The sequence below is a fragment of the Tauraco erythrolophus genome, chromosome 14 (genome assembly GCF_009769465.1).
Source record: "Tauraco erythrolophus isolate bTauEry1 chromosome 14, bTauEry1.pri, whole genome shotgun sequence".
NCBI classification, from domain to species: domain Eukaryota; kingdom Metazoa; phylum Chordata; class Aves; order Musophagiformes; family Musophagidae; genus Tauraco; species Tauraco erythrolophus.
Window position 1 is genome coordinate 6988651 of NC_141478.1, and position 21537 is coordinate 7010187.

General features: G+C 45.9%; 1 protein-coding gene across 8 annotated transcripts in view; it reads right to left on the reverse strand.

Moving 5' to 3' along the window:
• Positions 1–21537, reverse strand: part of CHD2 (chromodomain helicase DNA binding protein 2) — a 74953-nt gene that overhangs the window by 14390 nt on the left and 39026 nt on the right. For 7 of the 8 annotated variants that reach the window (XM_086620027.1, XM_086620028.1, XM_086620025.1 and 4 more), the window contains 19 exons: positions 20933–21019; positions 14569–14630; positions 13134–13256; positions 12644–12793; positions 11575–11708; positions 10693–10918; positions 9834–9934; positions 9119–9163; positions 8792–8967; positions 7987–8111; positions 7140–7356; positions 6415–6504; positions 5307–5497; positions 4269–4457; positions 3610–3772; positions 3074–3226; positions 2488–2559; positions 1138–1287; positions 486–634 (listed from right to left, as the gene is read on the reverse strand). In XM_086620027.1, the coding sequence (XP_086476153.1) occupies positions 486–634; positions 1138–1287; positions 2488–2559; positions 3074–3226; positions 3610–3772; positions 4269–4457; positions 5307–5497; positions 6415–6504; positions 7140–7356; positions 7987–8111; positions 8792–8967; positions 9119–9163; positions 9834–9934; positions 10693–10918; positions 11575–11708; positions 12644–12793; positions 13134–13256; positions 14569–14630; positions 20933–21019 (2603 nt within the window). Of the gene's footprint in view, positions 1–485; positions 635–1137; positions 1288–2487; positions 2560–3073; positions 3227–3609; positions 3773–4268; positions 4458–5306; positions 5498–6414; positions 6505–7139; positions 7357–7986; positions 8112–8791; positions 8968–9118; positions 9164–9833; positions 9935–10692; positions 10919–11574; positions 11709–12643; positions 12794–13133; positions 13257–14568; positions 14631–19761; positions 19884–20932; positions 21020–21537 lie in introns of those variants that run through there. The other variant, XM_086620031.1, reaches the window with a different exon arrangement.

Consider the following 21537-nt stretch of genomic DNA (forward strand, 5'->3'; position numbering starts at 1 on the left):
ATTGTGAGCTGTTAAGTCAGAACTGCCACAGCACAAAACCATACCAAAGTTTTCCTAATTAAAGCAAGGAGTAAGTTTTCTACCTGGCACTATAAAAAACTTTTTATTCATCTCTTTCCTGCCCTACCACAGACAACTACTGTAAAGGGAACAACCTCTGTCTACTAGGTGGAAATAGGGAGAGCCTGAGGTCACTGCCAAACTGCAGCTGTTCCACCACCAGGTTCCCTCAGACCAGGACAAGCTCTGAGAGGAAGACAGAGGGAAAAACAAGTAATGCATTAAAACTAGCCTTTTATTTCTGGTCATCTTTATCCTATGTGTCCAAATGAACGGCTGCATAAGCCAAATCAGTGGAAGTTGCCATTATTTATTAGCCTTCTGCCCTGTACACCATCAAATAAATATTAGGTAACACCAGCAGGTGAAGCTGGTTATGTCACATGCTGGACCAGACATTTCTGCCTCCTGACATAACCACTTACTTGGATCGCCCAGAGTTGTTGTCCAGAACAGTTCGGCCAGTGGTGTCCATACGCTGGATCACCAAATGATCCAGCACCATTTTCTTCTTGGCCCTTTCAATGATCTCCTCCTCTACTGTACCCTTTGTGACCAGGCGGTAAATATTCACCTGAAAAGCAAGAAAAGAACAGAGCTATTTCCTGGACCTGAACATGCTCTGCTGACACAGCAATGCATCCCTCAGTGGTTTTGCAGGAGACTAGTCTGCTGACACGGCGTCTTCATTCACAGATGTGCCTTTTTAGAATAAAAAGTGGGGATCAGCTAAAATCAGACTGGTTAACACGGATCCTGCAGTGTGACTAAGCACAGAGTAAAAATCTTCTGAAACAATCACTCCGAATCCAAACTAGCATCAAACTTTTCACATATCTAATAAAACCCTAGTAAAGGTGGATGTTCTACTTTTCAAGTTTTTCAGAGCAAGAAAGAAGAGAGTCCACTAGGCTGAGAAGTGCGACGCCATGGGTTGGGTTCTTGGTTTTGAATCACGCCAGGATCCAAAGCCATCAGAAGAAAAGACCATGTTTTCAGACGCTCTGGTGAGGTGGGAGCCCATTTAGATGCACAGACTAAAGCCACAGAGAAAACGAACCAGGTAACTCTTCCAACCTGCTTCTTTTGTCCAATCCGGTGAGCCCGAGCCTGAGCCTGAAGATCATTTTGGGGGTTCCAGTCCGAGTCAAAGATAACAACAGTATCAGCAGAGGCCAAATTAATTCCCAGCCCTCCAGCTCGTGTTGACAACAAGAAACAGAAGTCCTGGGAGGGGAAAAAAAAGGCATCCATGAGTTAGCCAGCCTATAACCGTGGATATATAGCGATGGTGACTTCAAAGCTACGCGAGGAAATGGAGGGAGGGCTCTGTTGCACTCATGCTTCTTAAGAAAGCAGAAAAAGGATATCCTTCTCGCACACCCTGCTCAGGCACACTAAATACCACTCATCTTTAAGCCAAGGCGTGAGGTGAGGTGGTGCTGGCAGGGGTGAAAGGTGTGCTGTTCCAGGAAGGACCCAGTATGCATTGTTACGGGAGAGCAACGCAAACAGCTCAGGGCAAGGGCACCTCGGAGGCGCTTTTGAAGGTCAGACCATGCTGCCCACCAGACTCATACAAAAGCAGCACGCAAACACGTGCTTTTTGTTGCCTGAAGCCTGCCAGGGGTGAGATCAGCAACTAACAGACTGTTGGAGTCACTGCCAAGGGCACAGGGTGCCAAGTTAGAGCCAAGATGCCTGAACCCCCACGGATGCCCCAGGAGAGGGGAAAGGGCAGCTTCTATGGACATTCTTGCTCCTTTCCCACCTGCACTGCTGTCTCCTCCTCACTTTTGTTTGTTAACTTTCCCACAATCATGAAGCACCTAACAGTATCTCCTGTGTCAGCCAAGAATGCCTCCTCCTCCAGTCCAGGCTTCTGGAGTGAGGAAAGGTATTTCTCACGGCTGGGCTGACTGTGGCACAAAACAAGTGCCTTGCCCCAGTCCCTGTGAGTCAGCACGCCGAGACAGGAGGCTCGAGATGCCCTCTCCTGTTACACTGGAGACTTTCACCTCCACCACCAGTCTCTGCTGCCTGCCAACACTCAAAATCCTCCTTTTGCCTCTGCCATTTCATATGTAAGACCAGCTTCAGACTGGAGGAATCATTTAGCAATCGTCTTATTCCCCAGACCATGGAGAGATAATTGATAAATTCTGGCTCTTCCCAGCCTCTTTGGGACTTTCTGGAGATGTGACTTGCAGCCCTGTTCTTTGGATGTGGGAGATTTGAAATAAGCAATATGGCTAGTTGCAAAACCTGCTGTATCTGTGTCTTTAAAAGTATCTGGGGTGCTGTAAAAAGAAATGAACTGAACTAATCCTCTCTTGGCACTCAAAACCTGTGGCTCAGCCATAAACACCCACTGCTCAGGCAGCCCACCCAGACCCTCCTGAGGCAGGACAGCCCCAGCTGTGGTACCTCTGAGCCGTCAGCGTTGAAGTGGTCCAGCGCCTGCTTTCGGATCTCCCCCTTGATCGAGCCGTCCAAGCGCTGGAAAAATAAACAATAATGATGAAAGAAAGAAGGGAAAGGAGCCGTGAGGAACTGCTGCACCCAAGTTCTGGGAGCCCTACAGCCCCCTTCCCTGCCTGCAGCATTTAATCATTAAAAATAACCGCCAATTAAAAATAGCTGCACTGTCCTAGCCCGCTGTGTTGCGAGGGCAGGAGGGTGGGTATGCCCAGTCAACGGGCACACAGCGGGTGACACTGCAGCTCCTGTTACAGGCTCCCAGCCAGGGTCTCTGCGTTTGCCATCCTCTCCTCGGGGTTTATCACAGGACAAAAGTCACAGCAGGGGCCTGTCAGAGGAGGTGTTTTGCAGAGATGGGGCCATACCGAAATGAAGGGACTTCCCAGTTCCCTCCAGTGTTATTTCAGTAAGTGCAATCTGTAATCCCGGTACCAACTTCTGGGAAACACAATGATTCCAATTGTCCAGGCTCCCTCTGCATTTTCTTGAATTTTCAATGAACCCCACTCTTTTCCATGCTGATGTTTCTCACCTGAAAAGGGTAGTGTTTGATAGTCAGGTACTCTGCCAAGATGTCCAGCATCCTCACCATCTGGGAGAAGATCAGCACTCTGTTGCCCCTCTCCCGCAGCCTGGTCAGCAGCTTGTCCAAAAGAATTAGCTTTCCACTGCTCCTGATCAGAGACTGAAGAAGTAACCGTCATTTCAGCTGATGCTTTCCAACCTTACCCTCATGTACACTACACCGACATGCAGAGATCTGGTTCTTCCAGGGCCATGCTTCTCCTGTACATCTCTAATCAAATCATCTGGATTTACACAGCACAGGCCACACACACAATGCATCACCCAAGACAGATCTTATATTGTGTGTACCTCCCACTCTAGATGGCCACAAAACGTTGCCTACAGTGAAGCAGAGGGCAGGAGATTCAGTGGCTCAGTGTGAGGACTATTTCTATTGGAGAAGCAGCAGATGTTAAAGCTTCACCAGATCTTTTCTCGGTGGGAGCACAGGAGAAATGGGAAAGTTAAGGAAAAATAGTGGTAACCAAAGGCACTGCCCACCTGCAGGGTCTCAAGGCCATTCTCTCTCTCGTTTTCCTCGGGAGGTTTGATAAGGTAGCAGTGGTTGCAGCACTTTTTCAACTCCATCACAATGTTCAGGAAACCAGATGTGCTTCCTCTCGTTCCTTTCGAAAGAGCTTTGTAGTTTCTTGTCAAAATCCACCTGCAGGCAGGAAAATAAAAAGTCCAGATCATTTCACAGGGCAGACTGGGAACATGGGAGCCTGGAGGAACAAAACCTTCACGCACATCTTGTTCAGGCAACAGTCTACTCTCCTCCCTCCATCTCTCCCCACTTCTACTGCTGTTTCCTCACTAGAAACCCTGATCTTAATTTCCTCTTGATATTATTACAGTTGAACATTAAACAGCACCACAATTTTACAGGGAGCTTTACTCCTCCAAGAAAGACATTGTCTGTAAAGCAGGCCAGTTGAATTGCATCATTCTAAAAAGGCATCTCCAGTAGTCTGGAGATGCTTTTTTAGAGGAAAAGATACCACACACCCTACCTCAGATTCCTACCGTGAAGCTGCTGGTACTACAGGTGATGGCTGTCACATTGCACTCTGAAGGACACAGCATATTGAAACCTATTCCCACGTAGAAAGATGTGCCCGTTTCTACTGGAACTCCCAGTAACTGAATAAAAGACTCACTTGTAATATTGCTTCTGCAAAGCAGACATTTCCACCCGGAGGATCTGCTCCACTTTGGCTGGCAAAGATTTCTCCACATCCTTCTTCACTCTGCGTAGGAGAAATGGCTCCAGGACTTTGTGAAGGCTCTGGTAGCCATTCTCTCTACCTTTCCCGTGATCCTCTTCAAAGTCCTCCCAGAACTCAAACCTAGCAACAGAAACAAGGAGCAGAGGGGGGTCAGAATATCTCTTGTCTTATCGCACCAAATAGCATCTATCGGATATGCTCCTGCTCCAGAGTAAGACAGGAGATCATCAACTCTGCTGTCTCCTGCTGGCATTTATCTGGCAGCTGTTTCTGAACTTCCCACAGTGCCCTCCCCTAGGCAGGGCTTTGACAGTTGAACTATGTTTTACACTGCTCTGAAGGCTTTTTTGGATTGCTGCTTCCTCCAACAGCTCCTTTGAAATGCAGAGATCTGCTCTTCTCCTCCACTTGGGACACCCTGAATCTTTCCTTCACTCTTTCTGTGATCCAACAAAAAGAATTTGGGGGACAGCTCTTTTTGCAGTCAAACATAATTCCAGTGAGTTTTGGGGTTTGCTTCTCTTAGTCCATTTTGTTTTAAAGAAAACAAAACATTTGTTATAATGCAGACACACAAACAATCAGCGAGACAGCACCGTCCTTGAGCAATACTCCTAGAGACTGCCATAAAATAGTTGGCCAGGGTAGCTGAACCGCAGTGTACTAGAAACCTCAGAAATGGTTGAGATGATTCCTTAAAACAAGTTTAGCTTTTTAGAGATGGCTCTGAGACAGCAGACAGATTTGAAAGACATGTATTAGGTTTCCCCATTCAACTGGCTGCCAGAAACACTCCTTGTGTTAGTCAGTTAACCTGTGATTTTCCCCACCAATGCTTGTCTCCCTTTCATTGCTCTAACTCCACTGAGATTAATTCAGGGATTTCTGCCATTCTGCACTCCCTCGAGTCTATTTAATAGACCAGAAAGGACACAGAGGTATTTTTTGAAGGACCAAACGAAGACTTACTTCTCCGGCATGATGAAATGTAGCAGGGACCAGAGCTCTTTGAGTGAGTTTTGAAGCGGGGTGCCGGTGATCAGCAGCCTGTGGTTGGACTTGAAATCAATCAACGTTTTGTACAGCAAAGAGTCATCATTTTTCAACCGATGGGCTTCATCCACGCCTAGAAAGGCCCAGTTAATACTTCCCAAAACAGCCTGGAGGAAAAGAAATAAAAAAATCAGGCTCCCAAAGAGATGCTGGGTCAGATGAGCCCCACCACCTTCCACATGCCTCCATCTCCATGCCCAGAAAGCACAGCAGTATGTGCTCTCCAGGATGTCCTGCCCCAGCCCCAGTGCTGCACCCGCCACCAAAGGAGCTGGGCTCACAAGAGTTTCTTGTTAACAAAATCTTGGGACCAAGATGCTTACACTAATTTTGCCTTCCTGGAAAGGAAAGGTGAAAATTAGCCATTCTATATAGCACTCCTGCCATATCTGAATAGTCTTTCAGCAAGTATACCCATTTTAATCGACTTTTGCTTTACCCAGAAAGCACAGCTCTCCCCCAGCCCCCTACTCCTCCCTTACCCATGCCCCTGGGGCCCTGCTGTAGCACTAGCCATACTGGAGCAGCAGCAGGACAGCAGATGAACAAGCCTATAAAGTTAAGGTAACCTGAGAATTTTGAAAAAAAATTTTTATATTAGTATTAAGCTTTTTGTTTTCTGCTTAGGACTCAGTGATGTACTGACAGGGCTAATGAGCTTTTCCTAAACGGACGGATTTCTCCTAAGTGTAAAAATCCAGATATTGTTAACACTGTGGCCAGCAGTTCAGTGTAGTGTTTTGTCCTCTTGACTAGCCTAAATTAAACCAAGTAAAATCCAGCTACTGCCCTGCCTAGTGCCTTTACAAGTAAAAAGAATAACACAACTGTGCAGTGCAAGAGTGAAGATAGTATAATGGGTGTCTCGGATTACCTCTGCATTACTGGCAAGCAAAAGCAAGTAGTAGCTATATGTTCTCCATCACCGCAGAGGAAAAAGATGAAACCCACTAGCTGGGGGCTGGCTTCCCCCTTTGCAATCAAGAGAAAGTCTAAATAAAAACATCCTTGGACCATTACTCACCTTATCCTTGAGGAGGATCTCGTATGTTGTGATAAGTGCATTGAATTTCAGTCTTTTAGACTGAGAGTGGATCCACTCATATTCACGTATCTGTGAGAGGAGACAAAAGTTAACTTCAACCAATGCTATCAAAAGAAAAGAGTTAACAACCATTATTTTAGTGTAGCTATAGCCAGAGACTCCAACCAAGTCCAAACCCCTGTTGCTCAAGGTGCTATTGTGATGAGCTCAAGGAGCAGCTTATTTCAGTGCACACACGGTTCAACCGCCCTTGCACAGCTAACAAAATGAGGTCAAACAACTTGCTGTTGTGACATTACCCTCATCTGCCAAATGAATGCATCATCTCACTGTCGACACTGCAAGAATCACAACATTTGTGTGCTTCATTGTCTGAACAATTCAGAACATAGGAGGCAAGCACTTTTACAGGGCTATACTCCTTACTGCAGTGTGTTTCAGCCCAGTGCAGGTGGTTTCCAGACCCTCTAAGAGAAGCCGGTTCTCCTATGCGCACTCTAAGAGGGGAATAAGGTAGAAAAGTCCCTGCAACAGTGAATTATACCCAAGAGCCCAGCTACACCAGCTCCAACTGCCTGCAGTACTGCCAGTACTATCCGGCAGCCTCTCCAGCAGAACATGTGTCCCAGACATTATGCAGAAACTGCTGCTTCGCCCCCAGCATTTCTGCCCAACCCTGTACCCTTTGCTTCCTGATTACGCACCATGTTCCTGCTCATGAGGTCTCCGATGTAAACCACCACGTTTATCTCGGGTGCCCACACCTCAAACTCTCTCTGCCATGAGGTCAGAGTGGACAAGGGCACCACCACCAGAAAAGGGCCATACAGCTGATGCTGATGGAAGAGGTACGACAGGAATGATATTGTCTGAATCGTCTTGCCCAGGCCCATTTCATCAGCCAGGATCACGCTGTTGTTCCTGAAAAGGAAGAGAACAAACATAAATCATGCCTGAGTGCATTTCCACCACCACTAATTTACTGTGCACCAGCATGAAGAGCAATCCACAACATGGACAGAAAGGGGGCAGTGCAAAAACATTTATCTGAACACTTCCAAGTGGATCCCAGGGACAGGCAGACTGTACATGGCACAATAACTTGCAAAAAAGAACAGACTATGGTCTCTCCAAACTGGCAAGTGAGGACATAGGCAAAGGGAGAGGGGAGTCAGTGGCCTAATTTTAGAAGGATATTTCTCAAAGACTTCAACAAGTGTGCAAGCATGCTGAGCTAGAAACCCTGTTTTCAGTTAGGGCAATGGAAAATTAGGGCTGATATGCGCTGGGCTCACTCAGCAGCCAAGTCCGGCGTGTGAACAGGCCCAGACAGGGAAAATGCTTTTTGTTTTTGCACAAGGTTTCTTAAGTTCATGCTCTAGATAGTTTCTGCTTGTGGTGTCTGCAATGCAGCTGGGCGTGGTAACATCTGAAATCTTTCAAGCTGCAGAAGCAGGACGGGTAAAGACCTCACTTGAAAACGAGAGGGTCGGATCCTACTGGGACAAAACTCAGGAGACAAAACGAATGTCACGCAGCATCTGTACGTACTTGCACCACGAGTGAGCGAGCCAGTTGAGGCCCTCCAGCTGGTAATCTCGCAGCTCCAGGTTCTCACCGCCGATGTAGGAAGGCTGTTTCTTCAAGGCGACGAACCTCGGTCTCTGCTTCAACACCTGGAAAAGAAGATGCTGTAAGCCTACTGAAGAAGAAGACAAAGTAAGGTCGAAAGTTTAGCAATGAACGTGTATCTGTTCATTGGTTAAAGTCTGTCCGCATTCTCTCCTAGCCAGTGCTTATGTCTGCAGTTCAGAAAACCACTCCACAGCGTTATGTTTTGCTTGCTGTCCTCTGCTTCCAATGACCAGGGCTGTGAGCCCTCTCAAGAGTGCCGTAAGCTGTACGTAACGCACACTACATGGAACAAGCTGCACTTTCTTTTTTGTCCTCCTGTTTTTTCTCCCATTATCTCTGTCCCTCTCCTCCACTATATCAGCATCTTGCAGGTTTTCTCTTTTCCCAGGTGTGCTGTTTTTTCATCTAACTGATATTAAAACTTTGCATTTCTGCAAAAGCTCCTTCTGAAGAGGAAGCACTTTGCAAGGATTTAATTAAGCCTCCCACTCCCCAGGGGCACATAACGTTCTCACTGTGCACCGAGTAAATGAAACCAAAAGGGGGTTCACATCTCTGCCTAAAGTACAATACAAGGACAGCAAACAACCACTCAAACGCTGGTGGGAGGATGGGAAAGCGTTCTCTGACATTTATCCTGCGAAACTTCACATTCCCACTGCTTGCATCATCGCCCAGCCTGGAAAAACCCAGCAACAGGAGAGAAGAGAAGCAAGCAAACCTTGCAGTCCCGGGTAGGAATCGTTTTGGAGTTGTTACGATTGTTGAAGCTGTCAATGCAGTGCTGAAATTTCTTGCTTATCAGGGCCTCGTCTTCCCAGCTGCACTCGGCATAGGGCAGTCCCATCCACTTACACAGGTATTCGGGGTCATTCGAGGATGTTTTGCGACTGTTCGCTGCAAAATATGCAAAAAAACCCCAAAACTCAGCAATTGTGGTTCTGTGGCTGAACCACAAGCATGTTCACAGAGGCAGTCTGAACCACCCGCACAACCACAAAAACAGGTCTTGGCTAGTAAGAAAAGTTTAAAGGACCAAAAAAATTACCTGGGAAATCTGAATGTCCTGTCGCAGACTTGCTGGTCTTCACAGCTGTGTTTGGAGACAGAAGGGAAGGAAGGGTTTGGAATGCTGGCAGCCTGCAGGAAGAGCAGGGCAGGCAGGCAGCCACTGCCACACACCCCAGGCATTTTTATAGGAATTGTAATGGAAATAGGTTCAACAGTTCTCCAAGCCAATTCCCAAAGAGACTGGGTGCCAGCACCTCTGACTGACACGACTGTGATGTTACTCAAGTGCTCATTAAGTCCTGTTTTTATTTTCAATAAGTAATCATGAAAATCTAACCCCTGAGCTGCCTTGCAGCCTAACCACATCCTCGACCACATCGTGGGAAGTGGGCCTCACAAAAGCCAGGCCTGTACTGCTGCTTGGGATGCAAACACCTTTCACCCAAAGGCCTGAAGTCAAAGAACTTCAGTGGCAGCAACTTCAACATCCCCTTGGAAACTACTGTATCAGCCCACACTCCAGGGAAGGAGAGTGACTGGTTTGTATTGCTTGTGATACAAATCTGTAAGCTGGATTCCTATTGTTCAAATCCCTGAATTCCACATAGAAATACACTTAACACCATTTTTTTTTTCCTCCAGAGATACTGGAGGACAGGGAGAAGAGAGAGCCGTGCGCTCATTCTGCTGTCACTAGACTGAAGTTCCCACATCTTACTTCACCCCTTTATAAAAGCGTGGGGTTCACTCACCAATTACTCTCTCCACTATTTGATACTGTTTGTTCAACTCTGAAGCTAGCTCTTGTTGGCAGTTGAAATATTCCACATCTTCAGGTGATACCTTGCCCAGCCTAGATGCAAAAAAATCCAAAATGAAAAAAAACACTATAATTCTTCTGTCATAATGCTCATGGAGGCCACATACAGAAATTCTACCTTCCTATATAGTTCTGTCATTCAGACAAGTCACTGAAGCAGACTACTGCTTATACGACATGTTTCTTAAAGCTTCCTATAATTATACATCGTTACTGAGAAGCAAACGCCATAGATGTTCATACTGTCTCCCTGTTAAACGGCATCTTATTCTGCTGCAAGAATCAGTCTCAAAACCAGAATCAAACAGAGATGGAAGCTGCTGTTCCAGCTTCATCACTTTGGAAACACACTCCGTAGATCCCCTTATAGTTCTTGGAGAAGCAGGACATAAACCGATGTGAAAACTTGCACACAGACAAGCCCGTAATTAACAAGGGTTAATAAGGCTGCTGGTTAATAAGCCCTCATGTCACCTCCTGGGCCAGGTGAATCTGTGCACCATTTATTTGTTGTCAGCTACCCCTATTCTTAAGCCTGGGAAGCGGCAACATTGTGGTTTTCATGACTCTTCCGCTCTCTTTCAACACCGCGACCACAGACATCATCTCTATGAGGCTGATGTTCATCAGCAGGCAAAGAGAGATGTGAGTGTTGTGCACTGAAAACAGTTGCTTTGGACGAAACATGCTTTGCAAGAAGAAATCAAACGTTTTCAGTCATGACTCTGCAAACCTCCGTCTAAAAGAAAAAATTTGCCCAAGGCCAAATCACCGGTTGAAGTGAAGCATACCATTGCTTGATCTCCTCCTCTTTTTTCTTGAAGTTTTCTAACTTTTTCAAGCCCTTCACTTTCTGCTGCTGCAGGGACTCTTCACTCTCCCATGTGCTATGGATGTACGACCAGCCTTTCCATTTGATCAGGTACTGAACTTCTCCCTCATCCTTTTCAGGATCAAAGTCAGCGCTTGGGTTGCCATTGGCTTCAGTTGCATACACTGTGGTGGAAGCACCAGTGGCTGCAAAAGAAATGAGGCTGCAGTCGGCACCTTTGTTATCAAGCACTGGACATGAACTGCATTAGAGCAGAAAGTTATTTTTCTAATACGCCTTTTGTGGCAGCACAAAGAATATCCTACAGATTCTGCAACCCAATAAGACAGGCACACAAAAGTTTTCCATACGACAGAATCTTTTCAAATCTCTCTGTCATAAATGCCTTTTCTTTAAGTAGAATTCAAAGGTCTCTTGAAAATGTTCACGACCATTCAGTTTTACAAAAACACTTTTGTAAGGCTACGAGAACAAAACATCGGCTTTATTTTCATTACAGCTTTGTCAATGGAGCTATGAAAACTGACTCTACTGGAAGATCTATTTTATATTTCAAAGAAGAGAAAAGCAAGAATCGCAGAACAATGACTGTGTCTTTAAAACGTGTGCATGCTAAATGAAAGCTGCCAAGCACACAAACTTGACATTTTAGGTTTTTCAATGCTAGATTTTACAAAAGCTGCTAGAAGACATAAATAAGAAGCATAGAGGAAAGAGTGAAGAGCACTGAAACAACCCTTGACCCCACTTTGAAGTTGCAAAAGCATTGCACCAGCTCAAGAGAAACTGTGAGTGCATATGATTGACATCAGAAATAAAGGCTTTTTCCAGAACTACGCACCTCCTTTTTTTCCAAGCCTGATGTCCAAGACTTTCTCAATAGTTTCACTGTTGTCTTGTTGTTCATCAGCTCCTTCCCCAGTCATCTCTATCAGGTCATCAGAATCCGTCTCAAAATCATCATCTTCTTTGTAACTGAACAAGATCAAAACCAAACTGATAAAAGGCCCTTGACCCTTCCCAGTCCAGAAACACACAGAATGGCATAGGCTGGAGCAAGTCTTCTCCAGCATTTATCCTGTGGTTCAGTGCATGTTCAGCACATGCATTTCTTAAGTTAGCCATTCAGTGTTTTTCCCCCGAGACACGCAGATAGCTACACTTTATCAGACTAATATTTTTGTCTTGTCCATATAGTTTTTCTGACCACGGCCAACACCGAATGCTTCATAAGGAGGCTGAACAATCCCTGCAGCAGAAGCAAGGCCATCAACAGAGAAAGTCTCCTCTATCCAGTGAAAGATTATTTTATGTTTAACATTGGAGGTTGCAAAGCACTGAAAGGCTGCATGGGTGCCTTACACTGCTCTAGGAACTAAATTTCTCATCTTTGATGAACATTTAACCACCAAAAAATATTCTTCAGGTGCCTCTTTGCAAGTCCCTTATTAGGGCTGCCAAAAGGTGAGAAGGTATATTGGGGAATGGATAATGCTTTACCTCCACCATGTCTCAACGCTCTGTCCCAAGGCGTTACCTATCAGCCACTCTCAGACAATTGGTCCAATCTAGCACAGCTCATTTTTCTAATTTTAATCTACTATTTGTAATTCTTAATCTCATCTGAGAGTGCTTTAGAAACATGATGCAAGCCTCCTCACATTTCTCTAAGAAGGACTTGTAAATACTCCCTCCTTGACAGACAGCAAGACAAGGTAAAGAGAAGTCAGATAGTCACAGCATGAGCCTGTCAAAGGAACCACATCTCAGCCAACAGGTATCTGCAGGGCAGAGGAGGGTCTCCTGCAGGATCATGAAGGGAGTCAGTGCCCAGAGCAGGGAATTTGAGGTGCCCCTTCTTTCCCAGCTGGACAGCTCTCATCATCAAGCAATCCCACACTTCTTGATACCTGACATTTTTGGCTGCTCTTCGTCGAGTTTGTCTCTTAGGGGTCTCATCATCTTCGTCGTCATCGTCATCTTCAGATGAGTCCAGTTTCTTTCTCTTCTTCCCACGCTGGAGTTTGTGAGGCTTTTTAACACTGGTTTTAGCCACTGTCCTAAATAAGAATTAATAAAAAGCTATAATACAGTGTGTTTTACGTAAACATCCATTTTAATAAGTCTTTAAGAAAGCATGAATCTCAAGTATTAGACTCCTAGGGATTTAGTCTGCTCTAACTACCATGGAAACCACTGCATCACTCACTGGAGTGTGAAATGGGTAGATGAGAGAGTAACTAGGTTCTAGGTTTACTAGGTCATAAACAAGGGGTAATATTGCAGGGAAAAAAACCCACCACAATTCTTTAGCCACAAATAGACATTACTTCTCCACCCCAGCACAGGCAGAAAGGACATATCCAGAAAAAGAGACAGACTGAACCAACCACTCCTTACCTCCTTTGGGCAGGTCTTCTTGCTTTAACTTTCTTCGGTTCAGGCTCACTCTCTCCACTGGTGCCTTGCTCCCCTCCAGCTTCATCCTCTTCTTCACCAGAGACCTCTCTTTTCCATTTATTTCTACAGTCAGAAACGTAGGTCATGAAGGGCAATCATATTTCAACACAAATACTTGTCTAAGCAGACATCCAAGCCATCTAGGTTAATACTAGTAGCCCATAATTAGGAGACGAGGTTCAAAAACTGGACGGGGGATTTTATGGTGTGATTCTCTGCTTTTATAAGAGGCCTCAGTCACCCAGGTCTTAGTTCACGTAGTGGCAATGTATCTTGAGTGAGAGTGGCTCTTAACACATACTACAACAGTGCTTGTGACACAGCTGTACTTCTCACAACTGGGTGGGCAGGTGCTTCAATTTATTTATTTTTCATTTCCACTTCTGCGTTTCTGAAATGAGCTGGAGTGTACTTACGTACTCACTCACAGAGTACAAGCCACAGCATGCACAGTTACATGATCTCCCTGTAGCCTGGAAAATGGAGCAAGAAGCCTCTTGCCATCTAAATTCAGGCAATTAAAGCTTCCGAGTGTGACGCTAAATCACACCATATCATTAGTGGAAGGAAGCAGGTTCTCTGTGGGCAATTCAGAAAAAAGCTGCAGCCCTGAAAAGCCCTGTGAAGGAGCTCCTCCTCTCTCCAAGGGGACGTGGGGAGTCCATGGGGATTATTCCCCTTGCCCAGGGGAGATTCATACTACCACAGCCCTCCCTGTGCTTTATCACTTTCCCTCCTGCACTGATGTGTACAACTGAATGAAAAAATAAAAGAGGAGAAACAGGAGAAAGGGAGCTGGATCATGTGGTTTAAGTTTTCTCCATCAGGCAACTTGTAGTGTCCTTCACTTTAGTGTCTGGAAAAATTAGGAGGTACTTATTAGATGGAAAAGGGCAGTAAAATATGACTGTAAGTGAACTCAGTTATGGCGATCGGACATCCAAAATACCCTTTTTGGAAGTTCCTTTGTTTTAGCAGAGGTTTATAAAAGAGGATGATATTTTGGCATTTTATTCTCTATTAATCAAATAGGTGGGAGGGGCAGGGACTAAGCTATTTTAAGTATCTCTGAAGGACAGTAAGTAACCTGATGGAGGAGTGAAAAACTTGACAGCAGAAAGTGAACTTGACTTGTTCAGATTCTGTCACAGGCAAAGTGGGAAAATAAACAAAAGTTGGAAAATTGCATCCATCTGTAGATCCACATTGATACTTCAATTTCAGTCATCTGAAGTATTAATACTAGAAATATTAAATAATTTCTTTTACAATCTCTCCATGTTGGCAACGCCTACCAAACAATCCTATACTGCTATTCTGAAAAATAAACCAAGACCAAGTACCACCATTCAAAACCCTTTCCCTAGAAACTTACGTTTTTTTCATTTGCTTCTGGCCTCTTCTTTTTGGGCTCTCATTTTCAGATTCGCTACTTGCCTTTAATTGAAAAGAAAGAAAATCAGGTTGTAGACTTCGCTCTGGACTGTCTCCTCAAGGATGCAACTGAAACGCATGCACAAGCTCAGACACAGCCCGACTGCTCTTCCACTGCAGCGCTGGAAGGACCCTTTGGTGCAACGGGGCTGCAAAAGAGCAGACAGTTCCCCGGCACCATCCCCTCGGCTGCAGGGTTAACGCCGCTGTGCTCTCAGCATGAAGAAGGTAACTCTGCAGAAAGGCTGGAAAGATCTACTACAACATCTGTCCTGAGCTCGGGATGCACGAGGCTGTCATCCACCTACCCCTCAGCATCAACCTCCAATACCTGGCAGGTGCCATCTCAGCGTGGCAACGGCCAGGCAGGTCAGTGCGTGCAATATCCCACAGATTACAAAACCACGGGGTGAATTTAACTGACACTGCCTTGGGCAAAAGCTGCCGCAGACAGCTCAGCCGCTGCTACATCTGCCTGTGGTGCAAGGTGAGCATCGCTCCTGCGTGACGCTCGAGAATCAGGGAGCGGCGTGACTTTGTGCCTTCTGGACAGCACTTTAGGCTCAGCTATTTTACAAGGCTTTTACCTGAAAGTGCAGTGGCTGAACGCACTTCCATGAGCACCCACACTTGCCATTTCAGCAGGAATCCTGCAATATTCGGGGGCGTTCAGGCTTAGTTTCTGTAACTGCAGAAACTTTCGCAGCCAGACAAATGCACTATGATCTCTGCCTTCATTAGAGAAACTTCCCATAAGGAAGGAAATCCTTATAAAAAGACAACATTCTCATTACAAGAGCATCCTTGCTTTCCTGTTTGTTTTTTTTTTTTTCTCCCACAGCAAAAGTCGCTGAAGATCTGACTGGGTCAGAGCCGTGTCCTGCCGCTTTCCTTCCTTCTAATCCTCCAGTCTCCACCAGTGAAGTCTCTCTGGCTAAATATATCTAGAGATATTCTAACTACTTGCTGTACTGTTTTAAATGTGGGCGTCATTAACTCCTACAGACCAAGATAGCTCAAAAAAAAAAATCTTCAGGCTGGTTGTACGCAACTCCATTTTTGTAAAAACTAGTCACCCGTAAAAACAGTTGCCACACGAATAACACCCCTCAACCAACAGATGACTTCACCTTATCAACTTGCCCCAGTAAACACAAATTGGCAAGGAGAAAACTGAAGAAACCAATGTGAGATTTCTAAAGATGTATTAAAATGACAGAAGTAGCCTCCAAGATTGCCTGCTCTACGCATTTCCTGGAAATCTTCCACTTCATACTGCTTTTTGCTGCAGTGTTCAGCTTTAGCTGTAGGTAAAGCCTGTTCACCACCACGGGTACGTCAGTTTGCATCTCCTGGCACACACACCACTCTCCTGGATACTGCTAGCAAAGCGTACAACCAAGAGCTGTTCACACAAGAATTTTGTGAAACGGTGTGAGCTGCAACACTGAAAAAGCCAAGGCTCTGGAGAGCCATGGCCCACTCCTCTGCTTTCCCTCTACATCCTTTATTTCAATTCTCCAGCTTCCCTTTCACCAAGAGAAATTTCCTTCTTGCTTACATCAGTGTTTCCATTAAAATATACTGAAATATTGTATGCCATGGTAGACTTTGCTGAATTTCACTGTTGTTTGCTATCAGATTTACACGTGACACAGTAAGACCTTTAGCACCATATCTTACTACAAATGTGTGTTTGTCCATCTGTTTCACAGACCTGCATGAGATCCCTGTCTCATAGACCAAGCATCCAGGAGCAAGTGACTGGAGAGCCCTCCCTACCCTTGCAACATAAGCCAAGCCTTACACAGATTTCAGTTTCGACATAGCAAAGTTTAAAAGTCCTCAATTTCCTCTTTCTCTTTTGATTTCTTAGCCACTTTCTGAAGCATGCTGCTTTGCCATTCCAACTTCGGCGTGTTTTTCAAGACCTGTCCCTCAATGCACGTTTACTTTTTGCTGTCTTTTGGCAAACCACAAGTGAAGAGAGGTGAATTTTAATTCTGCTCTGCTTCAGAGAAGATCAGATTTGGAGAAAACCAAATACAATCTTCGGCTCTTTGAAACTAACTCTGCTTCTTTGCCAAAATCCCATTTTTCAAGTTTCTAGTGTCCACTTTCCTAACGCCGCTACTCTTCCCCTGCTCTGTCACTGTCTCTGCAAAGCCAATGCTCGTCTCTTAATGACTTGTCTTTTCCTCACCTCTTTCTACCTTGAAAAATTCGACTTGTGACTGCAATTCAGCCGCCTTCAGTTACGTTTTTCAAAGACACCATTGTCTTTTTTTGGATGTGTGTCAAGCCCAGCTCTATCTCCTCTGACACAGCCAGTCCCCAGCCTGAGTCATCCGCCTGCCTTGTGCTCCCACATCCTCCCTGCCCGAGTGCTGGGAAGCGCTGTGCCTGCAGCCCCACGCGCTGCCATCTGCGACTCAGCCTCTCGGCCCCATGCTCTCACTTACCAACAACCCTTGTCTCCTTCCCACCAACTCCTCCTGGCATCCTGACCCCGAGCTGCCAGGCTCCAGCCCCTGGCTGAAAGCATCTTTCTACCATTTTCTACAGAAATAATAATAATTTTTTTTTTAAGAAAAAAGCATAAACACATTTTAGCAATGTCTTAATTCCACTTAAATCCACATTTCGGGACCCAGCTGCAAAACTCTAGGCTGAATTGCTCAAAATCAGCCCAAGGGTTGATTGGCCTCTGCAGCACAAACAGAGCTCGTGCTTGTTAACACCCCGCTATCACCACCAACCCACGAGCTGGTGGTAAATTCCTCGGTTAAGGAAGCACAGACAACAACCAGAGAGCTGGGAGCTGGTCCAGGGCGTGCACCTAAGGTCCCATCTGCACTCCAGCCTGCCACCCACCCTCATCAGGAAGCAGACCAGTTGGAAAATCGCACGCAACTTGAATTTTGATAACATCACCTCCCTGAATGACACAAGCTAAACTGACAAAATCCATCTTCAGTCCCCACCAGGGTTTTTCTGAGCCCAGCAAGAGGTGCCGCAGCACGCTGCTCGCTCTCAGAGCCTGCGTACCAGCAAAGCTTGGCTGGGCTCAGGCTGCCCCTCTGGGGTACTGCCGCTGTGGCCAAGGAGAAAGAGGACCTGCCTTCCCTCGTTCTCCCTTGCCCTACCAAACACTATAAACATGCCCGACTTATTCCTGCATCACTATTTCCAACTCGACTACGAACTGGCCTCTTACAATTTGCTTTCCCTACCTCCAGCTGAAGGGATCAGCCTTCCTTCTCCATGCCTCACTGATGCCTCCCATCTAATTTTTTCTTCCTCTCTCCTGGCACTTCAAAATGCACACACTTTTACTAAATTATGCTGTATTTTGCCATGGAACAGTAATGTGCAAAACGTAATGATGCTGCGTACATAACACCAAGCAGGACAACGCAGCACCAGCTTTAAAGTTTTGGTCCTACAGATTGTCCTTGAGTGTCCTCACTTAGCCCAGGGGAGAAGTGCAGACTCAAGGCCATTGGCATGGTCCAGGCAAGCCTCTGGAGCTCACGCTGTCTACCAGGAGAGATGAAGACTTGCTTAAAGAGAGGGAAGGAAATATTTCAGACTGAAGTCAAAGTGAGGATTTGCTCATTCCAGGCTTAACAGAGGCCAAGGTCTAGTGCTCCAGAAAAGCCCGATAATCTCAAATTGCCAGGTTAGTTTTCTTATGTCTGCTGAACTCTCTCTCAGTGATACTGGCAGCATTTGAACTTTCAGCAAAGACATGAGGCAAAGCATTAACCAAAATGTAAATGAGCAGAATTTTTTTTTTTTTTATAATAAAACCAACTGTATTTTGGGAACACCTCTGGTGCGTGACTTGTGGCTTCTCTCTCACAGAGAAGCCACACCATGCCGTTTCTTACTAACTCCAATCTCAAACGGTGCTTTTTCTAGAAGAAAGATTGTGTCTGTTTTGGGCACATTTATTTCTCGACTGCCCCAGAATACTCTGAAAGGCACCTGGCTCTGCACGTCTCACTTCCCCTGGCTGAAACCCGAAGCTGATTTATTAACTGCAAAGAAAACGCATGGGCGAGTACTGTTTTTACTAAAAAGCTCACATGTGCTTATTCCTGGAGGCAGCTCCAGTCCTCCAAGCAGCTCTGTACCCCTATGCAAAACCGCACTTTCGTTTCCTGATCTTTCAGCCCACGCTTCAGTATTGATCACAAGTTATCACCTTCTCCGACTGCAGCTCCAAGATCTACACGATGCACCTGGTGGCCGCCGGGCAGTTCCCAGAAGGCAACCATTTCTAACACAAGAAATAACCCTGCCCAAACTGCTAGTCTCAGAGAGACAGACTAATGATTGAGCAGCGCCCCAAAACCTGAACCACCTCCACCTACGCGCCATCTCCCCAGAGCAGGCTGAGTCACGGGGCAGCACGCGGGGCGGTGTGACGGCTGGTGCTGGTTCTGCACTCTGAGCCTGCCACGCCGCCTGGGCGATGCTGTTTGCTAACACTGCAGAGAAGTGTTAGGGAAGAAGGCAACTAAAACCTCCTAGACACTGTGCTCGAAGTCCCAAGCAGCAAGCGACAAGAGCAGGTCACTGGCGACAGGCTTAGCCCTGTAAAGGTAAAAAGCAATCTTAAGAGGTGTCAAGCCTTGGGTTTCTGCCAGCTCCAGCAGCAGCAGGGAGCACTCAGCACCATGCAGGCTCGAGCTATGCTATTTCCTCTCTCTTGGCGTTTAGGTCTTCCAAAAGCAAGACTTTCCGTCTCCTCCTGCTCTTTGCGAGGCCTCAGCACTGTGCTCCTGACACGTCACACCCTCCACTGGACTCTGCTGCAGATGGGAGTTGCCCTATGGGGACCAGTCAGTGTTGTTTTGGGGAGAGACGGGGGAAGGCAGGGGTCCAATTTTGTTAATTTTAGCTTTCTCTTTCACAAAGGTGGCAGTGGGGTCATTTGGAGGACTTTTTTTTTTGTTTTTTACAATATTTTGTGGTATAGCAAAGTTTTTACATCTTGGATTTTTTTAATTTTTTTTTTTTTTAAAACTTTATCGTACCTTAAATAGTAGGAAATAAAGATATTGAAAAAGAAAACAACATTTGCAAAACCACGTAATATTGTAAAACAAAAAAAGACGGGACTTACCTGAGCCCCTAACAGGGCGCTCGGGTCTGCAGCGGAGGTCTGTGGTGGGTGTGACATCGCCAGCACAGTGCATGCCGCGGCATCGCACAGAGAGGCGGCCAGAGAGCCTGGGCTTTGCCGAACTTGAAAAGGAAAACAAAAGCTAAGTCAATGACGTGCCCCGAGCCCCTTCCTAACCTGCTGCTATGCGGGACATCCAGCACAGGAGTCGGGGGGGTGGTGGGCTGTGGCACTGGAGGTGCCACAAGCCTCAACAACAACGCACCAAAGCAAAGAGCCGGAGACCTGCACCTGCCACGCGACTTGGACATCTCCAGCATCCAGACGTGTGTTTCAGCGACGAAGCACAAATACCTGACTGTTAGAGAGCACTGCTGAGCTCCCACTCTAATGAAAAACCAGCTACTTAGCTCTGTTCGCAACTGCATGGTTTTGTGTCTAGCTCTAAGCCCCAAGCTTCACTTTCAGTCGAAGCCGCTCCCTGGTTTTCTTTCTGCTCCTCTAGAACTACTCAACCCTCCTGAAGACCTGCAGATGAACAGCTCTACACAGAACGCCCATTAGACGTAAACAAACGCAGGAGCTAATTCCTACACCTTCAGAAAAAAAACAACGTTCCGTACAACTGGAAGGTCTGTCTGCCAGGCTCTGACCACTGTCACATCCAACTGAAGTATAAAAATGAATCCCCAATATTCAACCAAAGAAAAGTGATGGTTCATAACGCTGACCCCAAACAAATGCATTTATCAGTGTGATTCATTCCAGGATAGGCAACAATGACCATTTTATTGTTGCGAGGTCTTTCTGGGAAGTTTCCTTTATTCCTGGTAGGACTCATGTTGTGTTTTGTCTTGGTGTTGTTTTTTGACACAGACTCATTCTCTCCAGGACGTTTCTACAGCAGAGCATGACTTGCATTACGCCCCGTTCCAGCAATTGAATCAGTGCATGTGGATCCCAGCCCACTCGGTGTCCCGCTGACGCCAGGGCTCTCACACCAAGTGGATCCAACTGCAGGACTGAGACCTTAACTGTGAGCTCCAACATTCACACATCAGGCTACAACTCAGTGTTTACAAGGCAACGCAGATGAGACCAGCCTTTGCTCTTTGGATTTCGTCGGTTTTATATGTTCAAGTAATCCCTCATCCTTTTTTTTTTTCCTTACCTCATCTTTTATATTAAATCGCGACGGTTCTTGTCTGCTTCGGTTTGACCTCCTAACCCCATAAACATCAGGATATTCTTCCCACATCTGAAAAATAAACAGACCATCAGAAGGCCTGCTTCACCCCAATTATACCTGACATTTCAGAGAAGCTTGATGGTGAACGTTTGTTTGTTTGTTTTAAAATCCGCATAAAACCATTAAAGAATTGGCAACCAGTAGATGGACACTTTAAAACAAACTGGCTGAAAACATTATGATTATTTTGGGGTATTTGGTAACACTCTAAAGCAGCATGTTTTATCTCAGCATTATCTTTATAGTGGTTCGTCTTTCCACCAGGTTATAAATTACTCTCCAGCTCGTTCAGGCTGAAGGACAGACTGTTGAGATAAGCCAGCCCTCTGCAAGCAATGGTGCTGAAGGTAAGGAGGCAACACCTTGTACATGGAATGAATGGATGTACCAACACAAAGGGACAATTCACTGTCGCTAATTCCACAATTCCTTTCCATAGGGAAAACCCCACCAGCTGCCTGATGAGCCCAGTGACGAGACATCTCCAGCAGCAACTTCAAAAGTGAATTCTGTGGCCCAGCCTGGAC